The following is a 25,182-nucleotide window of genomic DNA, read 5'->3' on the forward strand; positions in this document are numbered from 1 at the left end:
TGGGCATGGACGCTAGCATTTTTATTATTATTATTCTCATTTCCTGATACCTCTGGATTCTCCCTCCCCACCCTGCTCAGTATAAGGGTACACGCCTCCTTCCACACTGTCCGAGGGTGCCCGCTTGCTCTGTTTCCGTCCTCTAGTCACCTGTAGAGGAATGACTGTATGTGGGAATGGGGCTGGGGAGAATAAGGCCAAGCCACTCTCCTCCCCACGCTGGCAGAACCTGGATACCCACAAGGGAAGAGCTGGGTCCCACCCTTCCAGAGCCTCTGTCAAGGGTGTCTGGGGGAGCACACAGCCAAATGTGTAAAAAATTTGCAAAGATTTGGGGGAGAGTGGGTGCCTCCTATGTGAAAGAGTGAAAGACTGGAAGGAGATGCTCTGATTGCTCTTGAACCCACTTAGGTGAGCAGAAGCTAGCGGGAAAATGGGCAGGAGGAGGTGGAGGATAGGCCTACTGGTGGGTAGTGGGGAAAAGAGCAGTGGGGCGCTCTGGGGAGACAAGCATGCACCAGAAGAACAGGAAAGTGAGAGGCCCTAGCAGGAAGGGCCCTAGGAAGGTCAGGGAAGCTTCTTTTGAGACTCAGGGCTCCCTCTCTATCTCAGCCTTGGTTGTGATCTTTCTCCCCCTCCCCCGCTCCCCACATGCCCCAGAACCCACTGCCAAGAGTCTTCCCCGAGTCCTGGGAGAGCCTCCCGTAGGTGGTTCAGGCCGGCAGCTTCCAGGGGGCCCCTCCTGCCTGGCCAGTCTCCTGTTTCTGAGATTCTGCCCTGTGGGTTTTACTCACCCCTCTACCAGCAGTTGTGTGTCAGCACTGTCCTGGCCCGCCTGGCAGCTGTAGGTGCCCTGGTCCTCGGGTCGGACGTCATGGATGACCAGGCTGTGGGTGGCACCGTGGCTGCGCATCTCATACTTGGTTCCCGGGCACAATCCGACCCCCTCCCGCATCCAACACACGTGGCCCCCGGGGCGGGACACGGTCACCTCCAACACCGCCCTGCGGCCGGCCAGAACCGTCTTCTCGCGAGGTGGGCGGCGGCACATTTGGAGAGGCAACGCTGCGGTTGGGGGTGGGGGGACAGGGGCTTAATAAGGACAAGCACGGTCCCTAGAGAAGAGATGAATCTCCCCTGCCTACTTCTTCCACTCCTAGCCCAAGCCTCCAGTCTGTTTCCCTGCATGCCCAGCTCCAAGTCTCTTCGTCTTAGTCTTCTGAAGAAATGTGCTGCCCTCTGAGACCTGCCCCGAGAGCCCCTCGAAAGGAAAGATGAAGAAAGCAATAGCTCTAGGACCAGTGACCAGTCAGTCAGTCCCAGGACAGGAGATGACGCCCTTCCCGTCGCCTTCGCCTCAGGAGCTTACCCTCCACCTCCAGCCGGGCCAAGGACTGGGCGGGTCCGGCCTGGAAGCAGACTTCACCGGTGTCCTCCGCTCTCAGCTCGCTCAGCACCAGAACGTGTCTCTTCCCTGGGGGGAGGGGAAGGTAGAGAGGTCTCAGCCGCTTCCCAGGAGGATTCGAGAATGAAGGTGGCACCCGAGCAGGTCCGAAGTGTCGGCGCGCGGAATTAGGGACAAGAAGCACAAAAAGGAGCTAGGAAGGACTCGGGGCTGGCGGCGGTGGAAAGTCCGGGAGATCCCGGTGGTGTGGCCGGGGGGCGGAGCCTGCTCAAGCTAGAGGAGGAGCTTATCAGAACGGGGCGGGGTCTGCCTGAACCCCGGGCAAGGCTGCAAGGGGTCATAGAGGGTAGAAAGGCGGCCAGACCTTCCTGTCGGATGCGGACGCGACCTCCGGGTCTCAGCGCGCGGCCTCCGAGCTCCCAGCGCGCGGTGGTCTGGGTCTCCGACACGGTGCACTCGAATGTGGCGCTGTCTCCTTCGCGGGCGCTAACCGACCGGAGCTCGCGGAGCACACACACCTCTCGTTCTGGGGCGGAGCCGGGGGCGTGAGGCAGGGCGGAGCCACGGGGACACGCACCCACACACCACGCCCCCTCCCTAGAAGTAGGTGAGCCGTAGCCGAACACTCTTCCGCCAAAGTGGTACCCACCGCGCACGGTCAGGCGCGCAGGCCCGGCGCGGGCCATCCCCACAGTGCAGCTGTAGGTCCCGGCGTCCGAGGAGCTGCAGCTCCTCAGCAGCAGAAGGCGGCGAGTGCCGAGAGCTTGGAGCCGGAGGCGCGGGCTGAGAGAGAGTGGCTGCCCGTCCTAAGGGCGGGATTTATAGTCAGAGCGTGCTTAGCAGGACTCTGGAGGCTGCGGCCCTGGAAGGTGGCGCTGTCCTCTGTGGATACCAGGGCAGTCCAGGGGCGCACTAGTGGGTTTCTTGTGTTCCCTCCTAGGGTTGGACCATCCCACATCTTCCCTTTACTACTTTGAGAAGGTGCTATACCTTGCCGACTTTATAGCCGAGAGTTGGCACCAATGGCACAGAAAGCCCAGAGCTCTGTAGGGACCCACCGAGTGTGGATTTTAAAATTGGTTTCCAAAATACGGTCTACCTTTTTCGTCTGCCCTTGAGCAACTAACCCTGTTCATCACACAGAACTTATTCTTTAGATAGCCTGGAGATAACAAGGTGTACCTTCACAGGGTGTTGTAAGGACTAAAAAGGATTAAATTGTGACATCAATCTTAGCCCAGTGCCAGTCTCACAGGTGCAGTGAGTGTTAGTTCCTTGCCCACAAACTGTTGTTAATGTCGACATGTCTGCACCAGGGCCATGCTCTGACCTTCTCCCAGGTAACGTCAGCCAAAGTCTGGGAAAGCTCGCACTCGAACGTGGCTGTGTCACCTTCAGTCACTTCTAGGTCCTGTGGCCCCTGCACAATAGTCACTGGGACCTCTGGGAGTGGGTAAGGGAAAACAGTGCCAAGGGATAGGGGTAAGGGAGGAATGAGGATCCACCTTGCACAACACACAGACACAGTAGGGCAGCAGTGGCAGATGCATGCAGGTGGCCAGTGGAGGCCATTAGTGGGTGGAGGACACTTGAGGACAGGAAGTTGAAGGCAGATGCTGGGGAGTGGGAGACAGAGCAGGACCAAAGAACCAGTGAGGTAGGAGTGACTGGCCGTGAGTCACATCTCTGAGGTGGTCAGCGGGGGCCACGCTGGGGCTGGAGGACAAGGGCACAAGCTGAAGAGGAGATGCCTCAAGGATCACTCAGATGCATGAACGGCGGTGGCCGAGTGGCTGGAGTGGACAGCTGAAGACACTGGGCCTTGGGGGAGGGGGACATAAGAGCTCCACAGAGCACTGGGGGTCCCTAGAGGAGTGGCTAATGGGGAAATCCTTAGGGCTGGAAAAATGGGGCCCTCAGGCAGAATTAGCACTAGAGCACTCTGGTGGCTCATCGATGGAAGGATTACAGCAGGCACACTTGGGCAGCAAAGGAGGCCACTGAGTCAGGATAAGAGTAGTCAGTGGGGACAGACCAGGCAGACAAGAGGGGATTGTAGCACCGGTTAGCAGGGCCACAGGCAACAGGAGCAGCTGTACTCAAGCCAGGTGGTCACTGGCGGGGGGGGGGGGGGCGCGAGGGGGGCACACAGATCCAAAGGATCCAGGGGTTCTCCACTCTGCCGGGGTGGTCAGTAGGAGCCACGCGGTTAGGTCAGTGGTCACACATAGAGAACCGGCAAGCACGGGCCCAGGAGGCCACACCTCTCACTGAGAGCCGAGCAGCACAGCGCAGAGTGTCCGAGGTGAAGGAGATGCAGCCTGAGTCAGCCAGACCCAGGCCGCTTAGCACCAAGCGGTGAGTACGGCCTTCCGAAAGAATGTGGCACTTGGGCCCCGGGTGCAGCCGGACTCCACCCCGGGCCCACTCTCCGGTCACACCCTCCTGAGACAGCTCCAGCTGGAAGGTGGCGCTGCCTCCCTCACTGACGGTCACATCCTCCAGAGGCCGAAGTTCCCTCAGCTGTCGAGCTAGTGTGGGGAGATGAGAGAGGGAGGGTGCTAGCTCTGGACAGGGTTCAGGAGCTCACTCACCCTTTAGCACTCTCCACACCACCCACCCCAGGCACTCCAGCGAAGCCTAAATAGATAGAAATTCAGACTGGGTGTGTGGGAGGAAAGGAGAGACACAATTGACTAGATTTGGTCAGAGGAGAAAGTACTGCAGTTAGGAAAAGGAAACCACATGGAACGTTAGAGTTTGAGGAGTGAGAAGTCTCAGTGTGTGTGTGTGTTGGGGGGGGTAACACTGGAAGGAACAGGAAATTTGAGGCTAGACCCATTGGGATCGGAGCCTAGCTTTAAGATATAATTTGTGTGATCTATTGGCAAGCTGCTCTGACTTTCTGTAGCCCTTGTTTTCCCTATTGCACTAATCAGCGGTTCTCAGCCTTCCTAACACTTCGACCCATTAATCCAGTTCCTTGTGTTGTACCCACCCCCAACTATATAATTATCTTTGTTGCTACTTCGTAACAGTAAGTCTTCTGGCTTTGAACTGTAATGTAAAGATCTGATGTGCAGGATATCTGATATGTGACCCCTGTTTTCAGCTCCCAAAGGGGTCGTAACCCACAGGCTGAGAACCACTGACTATACTGTGATGAACACACGTCACTGGTGACAGCCAATCACCAAGGTCTGATACATCGGCGAACTTCCTCGAAGTTGATCTCTACCTTTTAACAAGATTTGTTTCAGAGAGATTGCATGAGATCACACAGCTAGCTAATAGAGGGCTCCGGCATGAGGTAGTGGGTGAGAAGTGCTATTTGCCAGCCATTCTTTCGAAATAATAATAATAATAATAATAATAAATACAGTCTTTCTGCGGCATAGCATTTATGTTGCTAGCAAAGGCATTCTGGAAGTTGGGGGTGGAAAGCAAAGTCCGTTTGGACTTCTGAGGTAACTAGAAAATATTCAAGTTTTTGCTTTGAGGAGTCTCCAGGCCCCAGATTGGGACGGCCAGGACGGACTTCCCTCAGGAGAAAGAAGCACTTTGGTGGAGGGTGGGGGAGGGGGGAGGTTCTGGACCAGTCAGGTGTGTGATAAATTAGGAGAAGACTGGACACTCACGCCTCACACTGAGCCTGGCCAGGGTGCGATCGTGGTGGCTCTCGCAGCCATAGGTACCCTGGTCGGTAAGTAGGATGCCCTGGATGGAGAGGCGGTGGACACGGCCATCCTGGGTCGTGGTCAGGCGAGAGTCAAGGGGAAGAGGTTCCCCACCTCGTAGCCAGCGAACAGCTCCAGCGGCACCCACTCGGCCCGTCTCCACCTCAAGGCACACATCCTGGCCTTCCTCGGCGCGAACATCCTGCAGCCGCCGCAGGAACAGCAGCTCCGTCTCTGGAAGGGAAGAAGAGAGGAGATCACAGAGCCCGGATGTTGAAGGCCGGCCCTGGCTAGCTCACTGAGAAGTGACCTAGAGGTCACGATTGCGAGCGGGTTACAGGGAACAGAGCTCTTTACGCTCAGTAGCACTAAACCTCGAACATGGAGCCTGGCGCTTGTGTCGGCGGCTCCAGCGCGTGCAGTCACGGTCCCTGCGTCTTGGAGTTGGCAGCCCCGGATGATCAAAGAGCGGCTTGAACCATTCTGGACCATCTCCACCCGGGGCCCTGGAGTGACGGCAGCGCCATTGCGTAGCCACGTGACTTCGGCATCCGATGGTGATACGTCGCACTGGAATGTGGCATCATCGCCCTCGTGGACTGTCAGGGGTGTCAGCTCGGAGACTAGCTTCGCTGGTGGGGGTTCTGGAAGGAGGGGTGAGGGGCAGTGAGCTGGATGCCTTTATCCCTCTCCTTTTCACCCCTTCCTCAGGATTGAAGCCCGCTTTCTCCCACCAATCACTACCGCCTGAGCGAGGCTCTACTGTGTGTGTCGGTCACATGAGTTCTCCCAAAGACCAGGATGCGAATTACCGGCCACACTTGGTAAGCTTCCTGCAATCCCAGCCTGGCACCTATTCCTAAGTCCCTAGCACCAAGACATCACTCACTAGGGGCCCTGTACAAGTATTTAGCAGTCATAACAACCTATCTGCTATCCCATTTCAGAGCTGCGGTTCAGAGGAGTCAAACAACTTGGCTAATGTCCCGGAACTCCCAGAGAGCAGAGTCTGAGTTGGACCCTGGGCAAGCTGGCTCTAGAGGCCCCGTTCTTATCTACTGGGCCATACCCTGCCATGCTAGGGTCCTGGAAAGGGGGATTTGCCCTCTTACAGCGGCAGTCATACACGCATCGGTGGGAACCACAGAGAGCAAGTTGGGTGAGATGTAGGAGACGAAAAGGGGCCCAGAAAGACAAGAGGTGGTCTTTGTGGGTGCCAGAGACCACTGGGTGTGAGGGGTGCGCTATTACCTTCCACGCTGACGATGAAGATGCGACTGTCCTGGGGCGCGTCGCACAGGTACTCCCCAGCGTCCCCTCTCCGTGCCCCCCGCACCCGCAGCACCTGCCTGGCCCCGGCTTGCTCCAGCCGCACCCGCCCCTGGCTTGCCAGGCGCTCCCCGTCCTTGTACCAGCGCACAGGGGCCCCTGGCCTGGAGAGGTGCACCACCAGCTCTAGGTCCCCGCCTGGTGTGCTTCGAACCCTCGTCTGGGCTGCCTCGGGGGCCACTACCCGCACCGGGGGCTCTGTGGGGTCAGAGCTAGGGGTCACTTGGGAGGGCAATGAGAAGGGCAGAGAGACAAGCTGGGGAAACAGGGCAAGGGAAAGCGGGGAGGCCTTAATATGGGGTACTACTAAGGCTTTCTGTCCACGCTGTACTCACCAGCCACCCGGACATTGAAGTTGAGGCTTGGGGCCTCTGGAGCTGCCCCAGACTGGCAGGTATAGACACCTGCATGAGCCAGCTCTGCAGCCTGGATGAAGAGGATTCTTCGAGGACCCTCAGCTCGCAGCTCCAGTCCTTCGCCCTGCTGCACAGGGCTGCCATTGTGGCTCCAGAACACTCGCGCACTTGCCCGGGAGAGCTCACAGCTCAGCACCACCGGCTCCCCAGGAGCCACACAGAGCGGGTTCGGGGCTGCTTCCGGGGCCAGGAACTGCACTGGGGGCTCTGCACGAAGGAGAGGAGGTGGTAAGCCCAAGCCAGCTCCCCCTGCCTCCCCACCCCAGGCTGGCCCGGCACACCCACCAGCCAGGCTGATGTTGAAGGTGACAGCCTCATCTCGAGTTTCACACACATACTCCCCGGCATCCTCAGGCTGGGCGTGGGGCAGGGTGAGAGTGCGGGCAGGCCCCTCGGCCCCCAGCTGGAGGGCATCTGACACCTCTACCTCTAGCCCATCCTTGTACCAGCGCACCTGGGACCCAGCCGGGGACACTTCGCAGCGCAGCTCCACGTGTCCTGGCGCCCCAAACTGCAAATCCAGGGACCGGGCTGCCGGACGCACAATCCTTTCTGGTGGAGCTGGTGGGTGGGCAGAGAAAGGGGCCTGTAGTTTTGACTCAAGGCCTCTCCCTGCCACTCCAATACACTTTACATCTAAGCGCCCGAAGGCTCCTAGGAGGAAAAGGGCTTGCCTGCGGTCAGAGAAGAGGCAGACTCGTGCACCGGAACTATCAATTCACCCCTCCCTAGATCCATCCCAATTTTCTCCCCTTCTATGATCTATCTCTGACACACTTAGCTATTGCTGCTTGACAAGCCATTTATTTTGCTTATTTTCTGCCTGTCTACCCCTTCCCAATGTGGGTTCTATGAACACAGAAACTTGTAGCTCACTGGTGCACTTTGCACACCAGCATCTAGGATGGTGCCAAGAATACACTAGTTGCTTAATAAAGCATTTGTTGAATGAATGAATGAATGAATGAATGATCCCAACTGCTGGGCTCCTTCTCACCAGGCCTGGGGACACCGTCCCAGCTTGATCTGAGTTCTCTGATGGCTAAGACTGAGGAATCTGGGAAAGAGGCATGGGGGAAGGGAAACGGGGAAGCCCTTAAGATGAGGGAAAGAGGGACAGTTGATGTCTGTCCTATAGCGCCCTGTCTCTTTACCTCCCTGGGGGTGTCCACAGAAACCACCCACCTGTGACAGTGACAGTGAAGAAGGCTGAGTCATCTCCAGCATCACACACAAACTCGCCCCCGTCCTCTGGCTGGGCGGCGGGCAACACCAGACGGCGACGAGGCCCATCACTCTCCAGCACCAGGGCCTCACTCTCCTCTACCTCCAGCCCGTCCTTGTACCAGTGCACGGGAGCGTCCTCTCGAGAGAGCTCACACGTCAGCACCACACATTCCAAACTCACAGCAATCAAGGTCACCTCATCCCGGGGGTATATGATCCTCACAGGGGGCTCTGCGGAGTAGGCCAAACACAACTGTCACTAACTGGCATGATTTGGTAGCAGGTGGGCCCTGCTGCCCATGTATTAATAGTAGTACTGAGAAGTAATAATAGTAAGTAACAGTGGGTCCCTGGTCTATCCTTGAAATCCCTAGGACCAGACATTTATAGAATCCAGAATCTTTAAGAGTTTAAAAAAGGATGCATTTCTCACTTATTAGACACCTTCAGGCCCTGCCTCTGCCTATTCCCATTAACATTTTTGCTGTGTAATGTTTTTACCCTCAGTAAGACATACTAAAAGATACAGTCACATCTCACAAAGAGATATACTACCCCTACCAGGTAACTTAAGAATAACTATAAAAATAATTTAAAAAAAAAAAAAAGAATAACTAAGTATGCATCAGTTAAACTCAGTTTTCACGAAATAAATTTGACTCCTAAACTTTTTCTTTTTTTAGAGAGAGAGGATTTCACTACATAGCCCTGGCTGATATGAAACTCACTATGTAGACCTGGATGGCCTGGAAAACACAGGAGATCCACCTGCCTCTGCCTCCTGAGCGCTAGGGTTAAAGGTATGCGTCACCACACCAGATGACGGCTGAACTTTTACCAAGCCTTTTGATTTTGAGGGTTTGGGGGCTTTCAAAATTGTGCAGGAATGGAATCAAGATCTGTAAGAACAGATACTTCCTAATGCTCCATTAAGACTCCAAGCACTTTGTGGATTTTGCCTCAAGCTGTCTCCATTTTCCAGATGAAAGAACTAAGGCACAGAACTATTAAGCAATGGATTGCCCTTAAGGTCACAGATGGCTACAGCTCCTGGGGCAGGAGGAGGGAGCATTCTGTTCTAAGCAGTCTCTCCTGCTTCAAGCAGTGGGAGGGAATCCAAGCCTCCCACTTGCAGCAACTCTCTGTATACCAGAGTTGCTAAAACCTTTCTAAAAGTTTCCCAGGGATGCTACACATTGCTTCAGGGAGCTCATCCTCCAGAACAGGCCACTCCTCCACAGAGAAGGAACCAAGTCAACATTGTTAGAGGTTCATCAAGCCCAAGCTTGCCCATAGTACCATGCCTTTTTGTTCTTGAGTATCAAGTATCCAGAAGACAAGCGTATCCCTGGCCCCCTTGTGGCCTGAGCAGGGAAGTTCTAGCTTCCTGGACTAGGATTTTTTTTTTTTTTTCCAGTTCTTGGAGGACCCAGAGTACACTGCAGCCTTGAGCTCATGTCGCACACCTCCACAAATGGGATTCTTTTCTCAAAGTGTCTGATTCAGCCATGACACGGCCAGAAGATTACAGAAGGCAGCTTCTTGGCTGTAGAAGAGGTTGGGGAAATGAGCTGGGGAAAAGATATAACAACAAAACCCATCTGGTGTGGGGCTTGATCCACTCTGGCCTGGAGGTGAGGTGGTGTCTGTGTGAACTTTCCTGTGAAGCACCTATGTTTTGTGGTTTGTGGCTTTATGTCTGGCCAGGTCTGGGAACAAGGGAGTGAAGATAAGTACCTGTAAAATAAGCCTTGTTGCCACTGTGGATTCCATTATCTGGGGCATAGGGAGTACATCCCTAATTAGCTCAGCCTGAGGATGACTCCTTGGGCAGGTCAGGGAGGAAGGCAACAGGACCATGAAGAGGGTAGTTGTCCCAGTGCTGCCACTGGGGTTCTTCTGTGATGCCCAGAACTGTCTAGCCTCCTCCCCCCTCCCCCACTACCACACACACTGGGAATGGCGCTGTAAGCTGTAGTCCTGAGGTCTCTGGCAAAAACCACCATCACTTCTAGCCATCCTGTACTTTCCCCTACCTAGAATATTCTCTGCCCACCCCCCTAACTCAACTTAGCTCCGGTACCAGCAGGTACACATCATCATTACCCTGACCAAGACAGCAGCCAACAGCCTTGGGATTCCTACGCTGTCCTTGACAGCCTACACTCTGACATGTGTTGGGGCTTTCTTTCTAGGCTGTGCCCTTTGGAGAGGAAATAAATGTCTGTTCATATGCTGTGGAATATATGGAGTCCAGCCCATATTACTGTCACCCTGGGTGACTTTCTCCAAGGACCTCCCTGCCTGGCTGTTCTGTGGAGCCCTGGACCCTAACTGCATTCATCACTTATCACGAGGTGTCTTGGAATGTTTATTGGTGTGTTTATTGGTTTAACACAGGGGTCGCAAACTGCAGAGGCCAAGTGGGTTAAGTCAATGGCTCAAGGTCTGGGGAGAGGCAGAGGGAATAGCAGGGATGGTGGAACAGAGGAATGGGGGCCCCATACTGTGGGGTAGCTGCTACTCAGTGCCAGCCTTTCGTCGCCATGGGGGGAAACGGGACCAGAGCCGCCGGGTCTTCGGCTTTTTCAAGAGGACGCATAACTCCGGGTTGTTATTTGGACTGTCCTGACTTTGGTATGACTCTGCAGGCCAAACAAAAGATATCTGTGGGCTGCACAGAGGCCAAGGGTCTCCCCATTTGCGACCCCTGGTTAACAACTGCCTTCCCGGCTAGTCTGGCAGCGCCCTGACCAACAGCTCAGGCACCTGGCCCAGATGGCATTCAGTCAGTGAGCTGGTGGAGCACAGCTAGACCTGGCCTTGCTGCCAGGAGAAGGGCCTGATTATTCCAACTGGGACTCCAGGCTCTTTCCAGCAGTGACCCTGTTGCATGCACCTCAACCCACACTCCCCTCCCCGAGATCAGCAAGCTTGCACGTGAGGAAATATCCACTCAACATCCCTTAGTCTCAGGGTGGTCCTCTGGTGATTCTGGGGGCTGGGGTGGGCCCACACCTGTAACGGTGACAGTGAAGGAAGCCGACTCATCATTGATTTCACACAAGTACTCGCCGGAGTCCTCAAGCTGGACCGAGGGTAGCACCAGGCGGCGAATGTTGTCTTCCTTCTCCAGGAGCAGTGCTGGGCTTTCCACTACCTCCTCCCCATCTTTGGTCCAGCGCACCTCAACCCAGGGCCGGCAGAGCTCACAGGTCAGCACCACACGCTCTAGGCGTACAGCTGTCACATACACCTTGCCACTGGGGTCCACGATCCATGAAGAGACATCTGAAGGATAGAGACATCTGAAGGATAGAGACATTTGATGCACGGCAAGAGGGGGTGGGTCTGGGATGCCCCGCTACCCTCCCTGATCCAGGCCTGTCTCCTGTGCCTTGAAAGTCAGCCATGTCTTGAAGGAGAAGTCACTCTTTAGGCAGTCACTCACAGCCTCCAGTCACACACAATCCACATGACCCCCCGTGTACGGCCATCACGGCCAGAGAAACACAACCGTCATCGCCAAAGCAGGCGAAGGGTCGTGTGGGAGCTGCAGAATGGGGACTGTGGTGTCCACTTTAGTGGTGGAGAACAGTTCACATTCTCTGACATGAGACAAAGACAGTATAAAAAAATTAAACATGGGAGAGGAGGCCTCGGTCTCAGGTGGCCCCCACAGGCCCCTTAAATTGTTTGACCCCTGCCACACCTGGTACCACCTGCTCTGTAACAGAACTGCTGTCCTCAAGGAACCGTCTTAGTAGGGGACTCCTGGAATATGGAAAAGGCAGGGGATCCCTGGTGATGAGTTGCCAGGACTAGTATGCTCGGGACTAGACAATACAGGAAGGCTGGTGGGGGCGGGGGCTAGAAGAATGACACACAGGAGCGCGTGTGCTAGCTGCTCTAGCTGGTCCCACCTGTGATGGTGACGGTGAAGTAGGCACGTTCATCTCCTACAACACACTGAAACTCGCCCCCGTCGGAGGGCTGGGCTGCGGGCAGCACCAGGCGGTGATGGGACCCTTCGTTCTCTAATACCATGATGTCACTCTCCTCCACCTCCTGCCCATCCTTGTACCAGTGCACAGGAGCGCCCCCTCGGTCTACCTCACAGGCCAGCGTGACACACTCGGAAGTGATGGCGTGCACGAACACATGCTCTTGGGGGTCCACAATGTGCACTGGGGGATCTAGATGGGGAACAGAGAGAGATCATAAACATCCCATCACTCAAGGGCAGGAGACATGACTTAGGAGGTCAATGGTGGCTGGGGAGAGGGATAATCAAAACCATGCCATGCAGGGGCAAATGACATGAGCTCCTATTGGCATGGCAGCTTAGGCATGAAGGAAGATGAAATGTTCCATTGTGATCCACTGATCCCCAAAGGTGCCTGAATGGTGGAGGGTAGGGGACACAGTGAGCTCATATAATGGCAGCCAATATCGACATAGGTAGAAGGGAGATCGCAATCACAAGGCACCTGGCTGAGTTTACTGCTTCCTTCACAAGGACAGGCCTGGAGAATGACTTAGGCAGTATCAAGCAACCATTCCATCTTGCAAGGTTGTGCTTTGTTCACAGGCAATAAATCGAAGGCATGGATGTTAAGGGCTTGCAGGCTGGGCTCGTACTATCATGGTGCTATGCAGTGGGCATGACAGGAAAAACTTGGGTCACTGGGGCCTGTCTTCCAAGGGGCTGGCGGGATCCCAGCCTATTCCTTCTTATTTCCTGGCCATGAAGACAAGCACTGTGTTTGGACACAAACAACCCTGCCTTTGCCATCCAGTGCCCCCAACCGTAGTCTCAAAATAATGGTGTTGGGGCTGGAATCCCCAAAACAACCCTTTCTCATCATCAATGGATAGTTCAGGTATTTCATTACAATGGCAGAAAACCAACTAATATGGGGAGTGAGTTCCCTGTCACAGGACACATTCAGGTGGGGGGCGGGTCACAGGGTGTTCCAAGTTACAGCAGGATTTCTACTCAAAGGGAGCAGCTCTTATGTCATAGCTCTTACGTCACCCTCCTTGAGAGTCAGCTTGAGACAATGTCTCAGACTGCTGAGGCTGGCCTCAAAGCTGCATGTGTCACCTGGCTGAGTTACCGTCAGCTTTCTAAAACCCCTCAGTCCTGGATGTTCCACCCCTGGATAGCCCAGGAGACCTGCATTTTTAACAGGCTTCCAGTGTGCTCTTGCCTTATGTGACCCCTGGATCAAGACACTTAACACTTCTGCCTACTTCAAACACCACCAGTAGCAGGAAAAAGCCAGTCCAGGGTGTGATTCCAAGCCACCACCTTTCCTGGCTAAGTGATGGCAGGGAAGTCACAATAATTCTTTGAGCCTCAGTGTCCTTACCTGTAGACCAGAGGTTATGCCTTATTGAGTTGTGAAAATTAAACAAGATAGCATAGGTGCAAATTAGCCAGCATAGCGCTAACTCCAGAGTAGGTCCTCAATAAATGCCAGCTCCACCCCTTTTCTTCCCTCAACTGCATTTAGCCCCCTCACCTCACCAGCAGAGGGTGTGTGTGTTCACACTGGTGGGCAAGGGTGCTAGATGATGTGGACACACGAGCATGAGGTTCAAGAAGCAAATGCAGGATCAGGTATGTGTCCCAGTAGGAGAGTACTGACCCACAAGGGCCTAGGCTGCACCCAAATACCACAAAAACAAAACAAAACAAAAAGCCCTCTGTAAAAGGGGACCCCGGCCAAGACAACAGACTATAGGGGCAGGGCTTACAAAGCTCCCAAAACGAGCCTCAGCTGGAAGAGGCCAGCATGGGTTCCTGACCTTGAACAGTGACACTGAAGAAGGCCGAGACCCCTTCCGTTCTGCATTCAAATTCACCGCTGTCCCGGACTTGAGCCTCAGGCAGGATCAGCTGGTGTTTGCACCCATCCATCTTTACTATGAGTGATTCGTTCTCCTCCACTTTCTGCCCGTCCTTGTACCACGATGCTGGAAAGTCCACTCTTGAGAGCTCACAGGTCAGCACCACCCGTTCAGGGGTTGTGAAGGTCAGTGACACTTTGTCCTGGGGACTCAGGATGTGCACTGGGCTTTCTGAATGGAGAGAAACCTGGTCACATGCAACGTCTTTGGTCTATTCTGCTCAGATATGCAGCCCTTTCTCCAGCGTGTGCGCTCAGTGTAGGGTGAATGCATGAGGAAGATAACTGCTGTCAGTGACTGAAGTCCAGCCGTCAGTTTAAAAACAGGTTTGAGGGTCAAGGGGAAAGAGTACAGTGGCAGGACATTTGTGGAGCACACACACAAGGTACTAGGCTCATTTCCTGTACTCAGAAAAAAAAAAAGAAAAGAAAAGAAAAAGAAAAAGAAACAGGATTGTTTTGCTACAGTTTGGTTTGGATATGATCTGAGTTATCCCTGCAAGATTCATGTGACAGAACTGTGGTCCTCATGGTATCAGTGCCTGGAACCCTTGAGAGGGGAAGTCTAACGGAGGAGGAACAGGAAGAAGTAGTAGTGGTGAGGCTAGTGGGAGGCAGTTCTCAAGGGACTCTAGTCAGTTCTACAGTACGCTGCTACAAAGCAAGTTCATGTTATGTATTTTGGTTCCTTTTGATTATGATTGCCTTTCTACCTCTTTGTCCTCTTCAGACTAGAGACTGAACTGACAGGGCTTTGGATTTTCAGTTTCCAGAACTGTGAGCTAAACAAAATTCCTTTCTTTATAAAGTACCCAGCATCAGTTATTCTGGTTTTTGGTTTTATTTTTCAAGACAGGGTTTCTCTGGGTAGCTTGGGCTGTCCTGGACTCACTCTGTACACTAACTTGAACTCACAGAGATCTGACTGCCTCTGCCTCTCCGAGTGCTGGGACTGAAGGCATGCACCACCAAACCTAGCTCAGGTATTTCTTTTATAGCAACAGAAAACAAGCAAAGTCAGGCTTTTAAGCCAATGCTTAAGCATGATGGTTTCACTGTTCCTAAGAACTCTTAAAGAGCCCATCTCTCCTGGTCCCTCTAGTGTTAGTGGTCCTGGGTTACATTCTGGAAACAACTGTTCCTTGTTCCACTGAGGCTGGAAGCTACCTCTCTAAGGCCCCAGGTTCTCTAGCAATAGCAACGGTAAGTGCTAGGATGTCCTTGAATTTTAGCACCCCTCCCCAATCCTGAGTGATGTTACATTCCCTCTCCTGGAGCCAAACTACCTGGGTTCATAATCCAGGACCACCACTCATTAACGCTGGGCAGGCCATTTAATTTCTCTGTGCCTGTCTTCCTACATGTAAAGTGGGAATGGTAAAAAAAAAAAAAAAAGAGCCCCTTTTATAGGGTTATCGACAGGACTGTGTTAGTTACCTAAGTCAAGGGACTAGGGCTATGCCCGCCTCAAGTAGAAACACTAGGAGACAGTGTTGGCAATTAGGCAAGAGGTCAGAAAGAAGGCATGGACCAGGATCCATGTCTCTCAAATCAAAGGACAAATGTCCCTTTTGGTAGTGTAGAGTTTAACCCACTCTAGGCAATGATCTCCACCACTGAGCCCCAGCCCCAGCCCAACGCAACAGAATTCCTGTAAATCAAAACAATGCCAAGAATGGGAATGACGCTGGTGAACCCAAGAGCAGAGCTATATGCTGTGAGTTGAAACCGGCCTGCCCCTCTGAGTTTTCAATCCGAGCCTATCATGAACGCCCCTTACTCTTCTAACCCAGCTGGGAGAAACAGAGCAGCCACCTTGTTCAGCAAACAAGGATTCCATGCTCTGAACCCATCTGCCTCGCTGTCCACCAGTTACCAACCTTGGATAGTGAGGGCAGCCGAGTCTTGCACACCAGGGCAGCTGAAGCCTACCAGGGCCCCACTGTCTTGGTGCTTGACAGCTTGGAGGATGAGTCTGTGCTGCACACCTTTCTGCTCTATTCGGTACCGCAGGGCTCCGGGCTCCACCTGGCCCTCCGGCTCAGTGCTCTTGAGCTGTTCTCCATTAAGGAACCAAGTGCCCTGGATGATGGTGGACAGATCAAGGGAGAAGACGGCATCTTCCCCATCATACACCTTAACATCCTCTAGGCCTGACACCAGGCGAGCTGTGGGCACTGGGACAGAGACACGGTATGGCTGTTAGAACCAGAAAGGGCAAGAGAGGGCAAAAGCTGGTGGATGGAAAAACATAAGGACCAAGAGTCAAGAGATGGGACGAGGTCATGGGGAAGGGCATGACTTGGGGTACAGATACTGATGGGCAAAATCTAGAGGGATTAACTCACCAAGGTGAGCAGAGCCGTTGAACACGACATGGGGACTGCGGCCATGTTCATTAACTGTGCAGATGCGGAAGCGGTAGTCACCCTCTGAGGGCACACAGTCCCCTGGCACCTCTACGGCTCCAGCTTTCTCAATGCTGAAGCACTGGACCCAGTCTTCGGACCCGACTTCCTGCCGCTCTAGGCGGTAAATGAAGGAGCTCTCTGGAAACGGCTCTGGGGGCTTCCAGGTCAGCAGGACCGTGTTCTTTTGGCCTTTGAACATCTCAACCAATACAGGGGGCCCAGGAGGACAGTGCTTGACACCTGAGACAAAGGCGGGATTTTCACCTGGGTCTCACACAAGCCCCCAACAACCATCCTGCTTTAAATCCACACTTTGCCAACCCAGGCACTGGCAACTGGCTATGGCCCTGCCCTGCCCCTCCTGTTTCCAGGCCTCCACGCTCTCACATTTGACTCTGAGCAGAGCAGTGGTACGGGAGTTGCCCAGGCTGAAGGTGACCTCGCCAGCATCTTCTCGGGTCACCCCTGGAAGGACCAGGGCATGCATATGACCACAACTGCTCTGGCAGGTGGCTGGTAGCTCCTCCCCGTCACGGCTCCAGCACCCCTGGACCCCAGCTTCTTGGGTCTCCACCAGCAGCACTGCGTTCTCTCCTTCCAGGACATCAAGCTTTCGGGGTAAGCGCTTCAGGATAGGTCCTGAGATGTGGGCGGCAGCGGATCAGCCCCAGGAACTAGACACCACCAGCCTCGGCCTCCTCCCACTGGCCAGCTGACCTTTGACCGTCACGTTGGCCACAGTGCGCACCCGACCCCGCATCTCGCACAGATAGACACCATCATCATCCGCCTTCAGCTTGTGAATGATGAGGCGCCTGACAGTGCCCTCCTCGATCTGCTCATACTTGCGGCACGGCAACAGTCGCTGGTCCTCTCGGAACCAGGCCGTGGGGATCCTAGAGTTGGGAACTTTACACTCCAGCACTACAATCCCCTGCTCTCGGCCCTCCACATCCTGCAGGGGCCTTGTGAACCGGAGGCGGGGTTCTGTAGAAAGAGCAGAGCAAGAGAAGGCTCAGGAAAGGAACGGAGGGTGGCCGCACTTTCCTTGTTCTTCCCAGCAGGCTAGGAACGGCAGCTGAATTCCCAACAAACTTTAGAAGGCCTAATTTCCTCCTGACCCTGATGCCCACCAGCCATGTCACCTTAAACACATCTTACAGCATTTACATGTCTCAATTTGCTTGTGTGTTAAATGGGGGGAGGGAGGGCAAGTGTTGATTTTCAAACTGTTCCCTAACTCTACAACTTTTCCCTAAAAGTTTTCTGCATGGGTCTTCACTGGATTTCATTTTAATAGCATTCTAAGCATTTCAAAACCGTATTTCAGAAATAGGAAGCTGCCAGGGAGTTAGCTAGCTGGGGAAAACAAGTGTTGGTGCCACTTGAAGAAGTTTAACTTTCCTGAGGACATTCCAGTTTCCGCACTGGCCTGGCAAGTCTGGGCACAATGAGTTGTACCCGTGAGGTCACTGCCACAGCTCAGGTATCTATCGCACGCCTGGTTAAATGCCAGGCAGGGCTCCAGGGAACTTCTCAATATTCTCCTTGGAAGGAGAAAGGCAGGCAACACCCAGTGAGAAGGTAATCCCTTCTCAAGTCCTATTAGGGGGAACTTCTGCTTCCATCCTCTGTCAAACTTTAACCGTGGATCAATGAAAGAACAGAGAGCTTCTGGCAAGTCTATCTCCCCTGTGAATGAGCAATGGCTCCAGGGAGGTTTGCACGGGCCTTCCCAACAGACTCAGGGTCCAAATCTGTGAACACAGCCTCCACTCCAAATGTGTGTTTTCAATTACAGCGGCCCCCTTGTTCTCTCGGATTAGCATATTGTAAATTTAGACTTATTTACACCCACAATATAACCCTATTATCTTACAGACACTGTTACCGATGGGAATCCAGTTGGGAAAGCAGGCCTAAGAGCAAAGGATAGGAATGTTCTAGGACTTGAAAGGTTTACGCGAGGTCACCTATTCCTTAGTTCAGTGGTCGTCATCATCTGCCGTGAAATCACCTGGGTAGTTTGCTAAGAAATTCACGAGTGTACTGGGGACGTCTAAACCTGAATCCCTGTGGGGGGTGGGGGGAAGGCTGGAAACGGGAATTCAATACTCCTCCGGACACGGAGGTGGACGTGAGCGAGGAGGTTCCTCTGAGGGCACTGGAGGTCTGGTGCTCTACCTTTCACGTGCAGCTGGACTGCGCTGAGCGTCTGGCCCGCGGAGTTGCGGGCTGCACAGACGTAGAGCCCGCGGTCCTTGGCCTGGCAGTAGAGCACCTTAAGTACAAAACCACCATCTCGGTCGCGGTACATGAGGCGGCGGCGGTCGGGAACCAGGGGGCGGCCCTCCCAGTGCCATTCGATCTCCGGCTCGGGCTTGCCCATCACGTAGCAGCGGAACTTGGCATGCTTGCCCTCGTTCACCCAGAAGGTTTTGGGCGCGCACTTGAGGGGCTCCACCACGGGGATCGGGGGCTCCTCGGCATCCTGGGGCGGGCTCTCGCGGGGCTGGTGCACCTGGAGCAGCGCGCCCGCCTGCGCGTGGCCGTGCACGTTGCGGGCGTGGCACACGTACACCCCGGAATCCGGCAGCCGAGCCGCTAAGATGCGCAGCGTCAGGCTTACGCCCTGGCCACTCGCGTCGCGGCCGGGCTCCAGCGCGAAGTGGTTGCTGTCCCACACTTCGTCCAAGGCCATCCCATCCTTCTCCCAGGACAGCTTGGGCTCGGGGAGGCCTCCCACCTGGCACGTCAGCACCACCTCCTCCCCGCGCAGCACCCACTGGGATTGGGGTCCCGTCAGGAACACCGGGGCGCCCTCCCCAGTGCCCGGCGGCGGTGGCGGCAGCGGACACTCGGAGGACTGGGGCTCGGGCTCTGGGGAGGGGGGTTCTAGCACGGTGATGGCGGCCGCTGCGTAGGCCTCTCCGGCCGCGTTCCGGGCGCGGCACACGTAGACTCCGGCGTCGGTGGGCAGCGCGCTGCTCAGCCGCAGGCTGTGCTCGGCGCCGTCCTCCGGGAAGCTCAGGCGCTCCGAGGCCGCCAGCTGTTGGCCGCCTTTCTCCCACAAGACAGTGGGCGGCGGCTCTCCCAGAACCACGCATTTGAGCTCGGCCTCCGCGCCACTTACCACCCGCACGGGCCGCGGGAAGCGCAGGAAACACGGGGGGCTCCCCTGATCCCCCGAACCGGCCTTCATCGCGGCCGCTGCAGATGGCCCGCCTAGGAGAGCGGGAAGGCCGTGGGCCCAGGCCAGGGCGTGGCGGACCGAGCGCGGGGACCCCAGGAACTCCTGTGACCGCCGGTGACCGCTGGCCTCCTACCCTCGACCCGAGCTGCAGCCGTGCTGCGCGGCGACTCCCAGGCCCGGAGCCCAGAGCTCAGGGGGCAGTCCTTCCTGTTTGCCTGCGCCGCGAGGGGCCCAGCAGCCTAGTTTGCCCGAGGTCTGGCTTCCTGCTCTCGGGAGCCTCTCTTCCCAGCCCCCTCCCACAGCCTGGGCCTCTTTCCCCTCCTCCCTCCCACCTCCAGCAGCCAGGTCTCTTAACTGCAGACCAGGCTTAGGCCTGAGTGGCAGAGGCGCCTGCAGCTGCCAATCCCAAAAATATTCTCTGATGACACAGCTGGAGGACAAGAGCCCAGACTGGCTCCTCCAGGCTAAGTATAGAGCAGGCGGGACCACCTGCCCTCGGCCCGGAGCCCCAGCCCCAGGTCTTCCCTCCCACGTTGGCCTAGCAGCTGCTATGGTTGAATGGAGCCCCAGAAAGTCCAAGGGGGGAGTTGTGCATTCTTTCTTCCTGACAAATGACATTTGATGACTGGTCAACCTTAGCACCCAGGCACCTGTGCTACCTGATGAGTGTGCATGTGTGTGTGTGTGTTTGAGGGATGGGTTGTGTGCTTGCATGAATGGGTCAGGTCACTTGGGGTGAACACCCTCCACAGCCCCTTCCCCCACATTCTTGGCGGGAGTGGGAGATAAGGCTCAGGGCCACAGACATCTGCGTCAGAGATAGGAGGTCTCAATGCCATGGGCAGGGGCAACTGGGACTGTAGGGCGTGGGAAGGACTGGGGGAGACTGGGGTGAGGAGGGTAGAAGAAGGCAGGCAGTGGGGTGGGGAGGGGACGGTGGGGAGGTCCTGGACAGACCTGAACAGAAGGGGTGCAGGGCAGGGTGTGGGCTCCCTTTTGTCAGGGCCAAGTGAACTATGGTGATCCGGTGTTCTCTGCTGCTCCTTTTGCTGTTGACCCTTCAGGATGCGGACAGCTGCCAGGGGCCAGAACTGGTCCGGGAGCTTGTCCTGGCCAAGGTGAAGGCTCTATTCCTAGATGCTTTGGGACCCCCAGCAATGGATGGGGAAGGTGGGAGTTCTGGAATAAGGCGACTGCCTCGAAGACACGCTCTCGGGGGCTTCATGCACAGGACCTCTGAAGCAGAGAAGGAGGGTGACTCTCAAGTCATTCTTTTCCCAGCCACAGGTAATGAGGTTGGGGATTGGCCGGTTAACTTCGAGAAGTAGCTGGTACCTCTTTCATGGGCATGGGAGCCAGGCAGATCTGGCTGTGAATGGCAGCCACACTGTTCAGCTGGCTTTGCGGCAATGGGCCAGTTCCTAAGGCTCCCTGACCGGGCACCAAATAGGCAGTAGCCTCTACTGCTCAGGCTGGAGCGATCCGGTAGGCTTAGCAGGACCGGAATATGAAAGGGAAGCTAAGGCTGTATGGAGACAGAGATCAGGTTCCTGTCTGCTGCCTGTCCTGTCTGTCTGTCCTCTGCCTCACACACACTGTTTCGTTAGCTCCAGGCAATTGGGACTTGAGAGGGCCTCAGGGGCCCAGCAGAATGCTTAGTTGGGAAACCGGTCTGTGTTCCCGGGTGTCCCACTCCTCCCTGTGTGATTCCCATGTCCTGATGACTGGGTGAGGCAAGCCCTCCTGCTGGACTCTCTTCTCACCTGGCCCACTGTCCTCTTAGAGAGGTCCCATTGCTTCCCCATCTTCAGCCCCTGGCAGCATAGGAGGAAACAGTTTGGAGTTCAGATCAAGTGGAATCCCAGCCTGGCCACTTAATAGCTGACTGTCAGCCGCTTCGGCATCCTGTCTGAAAAAAAAAAAAAAAAGGCTCAGTTGTTAGAATGTATAAAGAGAGAGACTGTGTTCTAGTAGGGCCCTGACTGCTAGTCTTTTGACAACAGCTGACCCATAATATTTACTGTAGTCTCTGTGTATATTGGGACAGGAATGCCAGCTGCACTTGACTGGGAAGGACCGACCTCTAGGCTGTTCTCCTTTTCCTTCCATCCTTTCCCTTTTCCGTTTCAATCCTCCTCTTTCTTTTGTTGTTTTCTTCTCATTAGTTTATACATATACACGTATGTGTGGAGGTCAGAGGTTGGTACTGAACACCTTTCTTAGTCACTCGCTGTGTTAGGTTTTGAAAGAGTCTTTCTCTGAACTGGGAGCTCACCAATTAGTTAGACTGACTGGCTTGCGCACCCAGGTGTCTATCTCCTTAGTCCCGAGAGAGATTACAGGGGTACGGCCAGCTTTTTATGTGGGTGCTGGGGTTGAACTTGGTTCCTAACGCTCAAGCAACGAGCGTTTTACCGTCTCCCCTCCCTGTAAGCTGTCTTTAAAAACAGTTATTTTAAGGAATTTATCATATGAAGTTTCTGACATAGAGATATATAAAAAACAGTAAAACATACACGCAAAGCAAGATAGCCACTCCATGCTATCTGATGACCCCTAACGTAAGCTTCACAAGTATGCCCGAGGTGGGGAGATGCACTCTTACACACTGCGGTTTAACTGGTAAAACTGCCTAGAAGAGAAATGGTCAATGTCTTGTTCTGATGATGCATAGAGAATTGGGGAGCCTTCTGTCAGTTTTCACAAGGCTCCAGAGAGTGTCCGGGCCTAGGTGGCACTCAACAGTCAGCACCCATATTCTTCTTGTGAAGGTGTTTCAGGTCCCACAGATCAAGGTTGTCCTCTCTTTTCCCTTCTGTCCCCCCCACCCCACCTCCCAACAGGTGCCACCTGTGAGGACCAGCCAGCTGCTGGAGGGCTTGCCCAGGAGGCTGAGGAGAGTCTCTTCACTTACGTCTTCCGGCCATCCGAACACATACGCAGCCAGCAGGTGACTTCCGCCCAGCTGTGGTTCCACACGGGGCTAGACAGGAAGAGCACAGTAGCCTCCAATAGCTCTGGGCCCCTGTTAGACCTGCTGGTGCTGTCGTCCGGGGGGCCCATGGCTGTGCCTGTGTCGTTGGGACAGGGCCCCCCACGCTGGGCTGTCCTGCACCTGGAGTCATCTGCTTTCCCTCTGCTGACTCACCCTATCCTAGCGTTGATGCTGCGATGCCCTCTGTGTTCCTGCTCAGGCAGGCCCGAAACCATGCCGTTCCTGGTGGCCCACACTCGGCCTAGACCACCTAGCGCGGGGGAGAGGGCCCGTCGTTCAACTCCCCCCAGGCCTTGGCCTTGGTCTCCTGCAGCTTTGCGTCTGCTGCAGAGGCCTCCAGAGGAACCGGCTGCCCACGCCTACTGCCATCGAGCTGCCCTCAACATCTCCTTCCAGGAGCTGGGCTGGGACCGCTGGATTGTACACCCTCCCAGTTTCATCTTCCACTACTGCCACGGCAGCTGTGGGGTGCCCACATCCGATCTGCCCCTGCCAGTCCCCGGGGTTCCCCCGACCCCTGCTCAACCCCTGTTTCTGGTGCCAGGGGCCAAGCCCTGCTGTGCTGCTCTACCGGGGAGTAAGAGGTCCCTACGTGTCCGAACCACCTCAGACGGAGGTTACTCTTTCAAGTACGAGATGGTGCCCAACCTTATCACGCAGCACTGTGCTTGTATCTAAAAGCATCTTGTCACATTATCCGACCATCGTGAGCTAGGAGGAAGGCAGGTTGGAAAGTAGACAGTTCCCACTCCCTCTTTACTACCCATTTCTGTCTGAGGGCTCCGTACCCTATTCCACTCGGGTTCCTTGGATAACAATAAAGAAGGAAGTGTGTGTGACTTGGCTTGCATTCTCAGCCTTCTTTGATACGGGGGTTGGGGAGGTCTGGGGTCAGGGAGAATTGCATTGTGGGATTTCAGATTTTGGCTTTGGAGATCTATAGTCTAAGAGGTAAAATTAAATAAATGAATTTGTTGGGAAGCTGCAAGCGTCCCAAAGCTTTTTGGACACCCACTCAGGGGACAAAAATTGCCCCCTTACGAGCTGAACTTGATATGTCGCCCAGTCTGCCTATCTTGCCACACCTAAAAAAGAAACTGTTAGTATCGTGGTGGCTTTAGCCAAGGTTGCCACAGCCTCCCTGTATGCAGCCATTTTCTGCTCTGGCTGACTGATGTCTAGCTCAAGGTCAGGGAATTGATAGCCTGGGCGTAGATTGTGGCTTTGCAGTCCCACTGAGACAATTGTGCAGAGCAGGTCAGATCTTGATGCCTCTTGGGACAAAAGGGGCAAACATATGAATTGATAATGTCAGCGAGAAGCTCTCAAGGAGAGAGAGGCAGTGTCAAATTGAAGTCTGACGACCAGAATGAAGATCCAAGAATTTCAACCGGATGAGGGTCCTGGGATTGCTAAGAATCTGTTTTGGGATCTTCCTTCCAACCCTAACCACTCCCACCCTTTTTTGAGACAAGGTCTCATGCTGTGGCCCAGGCTGGTCTTGAACTGAAGGCACTCAATCATCTTGCCTCAGTTTTCCAAGTGCAAAGGATTACAGGCAGAGCCACCACACCTGGCTTCCATTGTTGCCTTTTGTTATAGACTCCATGAGGCCTCACTGACTGGGACTCTGGCTCCCGAGATCCTTGGCTCCCTTGATGCTTTCTTCCTCTATGTCTCTACACAACACTTAACTTGGAATATAATGTCAGAAATTGCTGGGGAAAAGTGTGCTTTTTGGTGAATGGGTCCACACACTTAGTATGCGCACTGAGGAAAGTAGGGCATGGTTTCACAGTATGTTTTTTTTTTTTCTTCATTAGTTTCTTATCAATTCAATCTGCCTCCAAAATGGGGCATTAGGAGCTTCTATCTCTGGATTTTTTTTTTCTTTTTCACACTTCATTATCCTAGGGTACTGGTTCCCAGCTGATTGGTCCTAGCACAGTATGGTATGTGAGCATAGAGGTGGGCTGGGATCTCTCAGCATGGGACTTGTGAGCACTTTCGGATCCTGATTGGAAGACTCCGGTGTAGCTTTGTGTTGGCAGAGCCTCTGGCTTCTCAATGGCTTCCTGGCAGCAGCCCAGGCAAGGGTGGATAAGTGCCCGCCTTAGCAAAGGGTGCAGACAGGAAAGACTCCCAGGAGTCAGAGTCATATCAACACCCCTCCTCCAGCCTGAGTGAACCCGAAGGAGTTTCTGTTCCTGGCAGCACAGGTTCCCCACGCAAGACCCAGGCTTGGTTCACTCACCACTGCTCTGAAGGGCAGAAGGCAGACAATGTGGAGTTCCCAGCCGACTCTTTCCCAGCGCTTTCGTTCCTATCAGCACTAGAACAGTTTTGTGCTCAGGGTTCCGCGGTCCCTACTCAGGTTGGGGTCAGGGAGTACGCTGCATAGGATTAGCCAGTGGGATCCAGGGGCATTTCCTCAAGGCCGCCTCTGTTCTCTTTTTCCCTGGCCAGGCTGCTCTGCCCCAACACCAAAGCCTCTTTCTGGGAATTTCAGCCTCCCAGTGACCCTTCAGCTCTGTACTCTTCCTGCTGAGACCCTCCAGATCCCTGTATGTCTAGACAGCTCCTGTCCCATGGAGGTGGAAGAGCTCTGAAGGGT

General features: G+C 54.6%; 2 protein-coding genes across 8 annotated transcripts; one reads left to right on the top strand and one right to left on the bottom strand.

Moving 5' to 3' along the window:
• Nucleotides 1-2: 2 nt before the first annotated feature.
• Obsl1 (obscurin like cytoskeletal adaptor 1) lies at nt 3-19,582 on the bottom strand. 5 transcript variants are annotated; one of them, XM_060368673.1, is made up of 21 exons: nt 18,565-19,582; nt 17,098-17,367; nt 16,768-17,019; nt 16,318-16,620; nt 15,850-16,146; nt 13,869-14,141; nt 11,978-12,250; nt 11,073-11,345; nt 8,013-8,285; nt 7,113-7,388; nt 6,747-7,034; nt 6,334-6,609; nt 5,457-5,726; nt 5,044-5,316; nt 3,670-3,936; nt 2,736-2,848; nt 2,055-2,211; nt 1,770-1,931; nt 1,370-1,474; nt 795-1,065; nt 3-150 (listed from the first exon to the last, which is right to left on the bottom strand). In XM_060368673.1, exons 1-21 carry the CDS (start codon nt 19,580-19,582, stop codon nt 147-149), a joined length of 5,694 nt encoding a protein of 1,897 aa, XP_060224656.1. In that variant the 3' UTR covers nt 3-146. The 5 variants fall into 5 exon arrangements, with proteins under 5 accessions (XP_060224656.1, XP_060224657.1, XP_021482007.2 ...); XM_060368674.1 differs by lacking the exon at nt 6,334-6,609; XM_021626332.2 differs by lacking the exon at nt 3-150 and having other exon boundaries at nt 791-1,065.
• Nucleotides 19,583-19,691: 109 nt separating this feature from the next.
• On the top strand, nt 19,692-23,407 carry Inha (inhibin subunit alpha). Of its 3 annotated transcripts, none has more exons than XM_021626356.2 (3): nt 19,692-19,826; nt 20,638-20,860; nt 22,417-23,407. In XM_021626356.2, the coding sequence occupies exons 2-3, from the start codon at nt 20,731-20,733 to the stop codon at nt 23,244-23,246; spliced, it is 960 nt and encodes a 319-aa protein (XP_021482031.2). In that variant the 5' UTR covers nt 19,692-19,826; nt 20,638-20,730; the 3' UTR covers nt 23,247-23,407. The 3 variants fall into 3 exon arrangements, with proteins under 3 accessions (XP_021482031.2, XP_060224661.1, XP_021482025.2); XM_060368678.1 differs by lacking the exon at nt 19,692-19,826 and adding an exon at nt 20,001-20,091; XM_021626350.2 differs by lacking the exon at nt 19,692-19,826 and adding an exon at nt 20,138-20,247.
• The last annotated feature ends 1,775 nt before the right edge of the window (nt 23,408-25,182 follow it).

The sequence above is a fragment of the Meriones unguiculatus genome, chromosome 15, assembly GCF_030254825.1.
Source record: "Meriones unguiculatus strain TT.TT164.6M chromosome 15, Bangor_MerUng_6.1, whole genome shotgun sequence".
Classification (NCBI taxonomy): Eukaryota; Metazoa; Chordata; class Mammalia; order Rodentia; family Muridae; genus Meriones; species Meriones unguiculatus.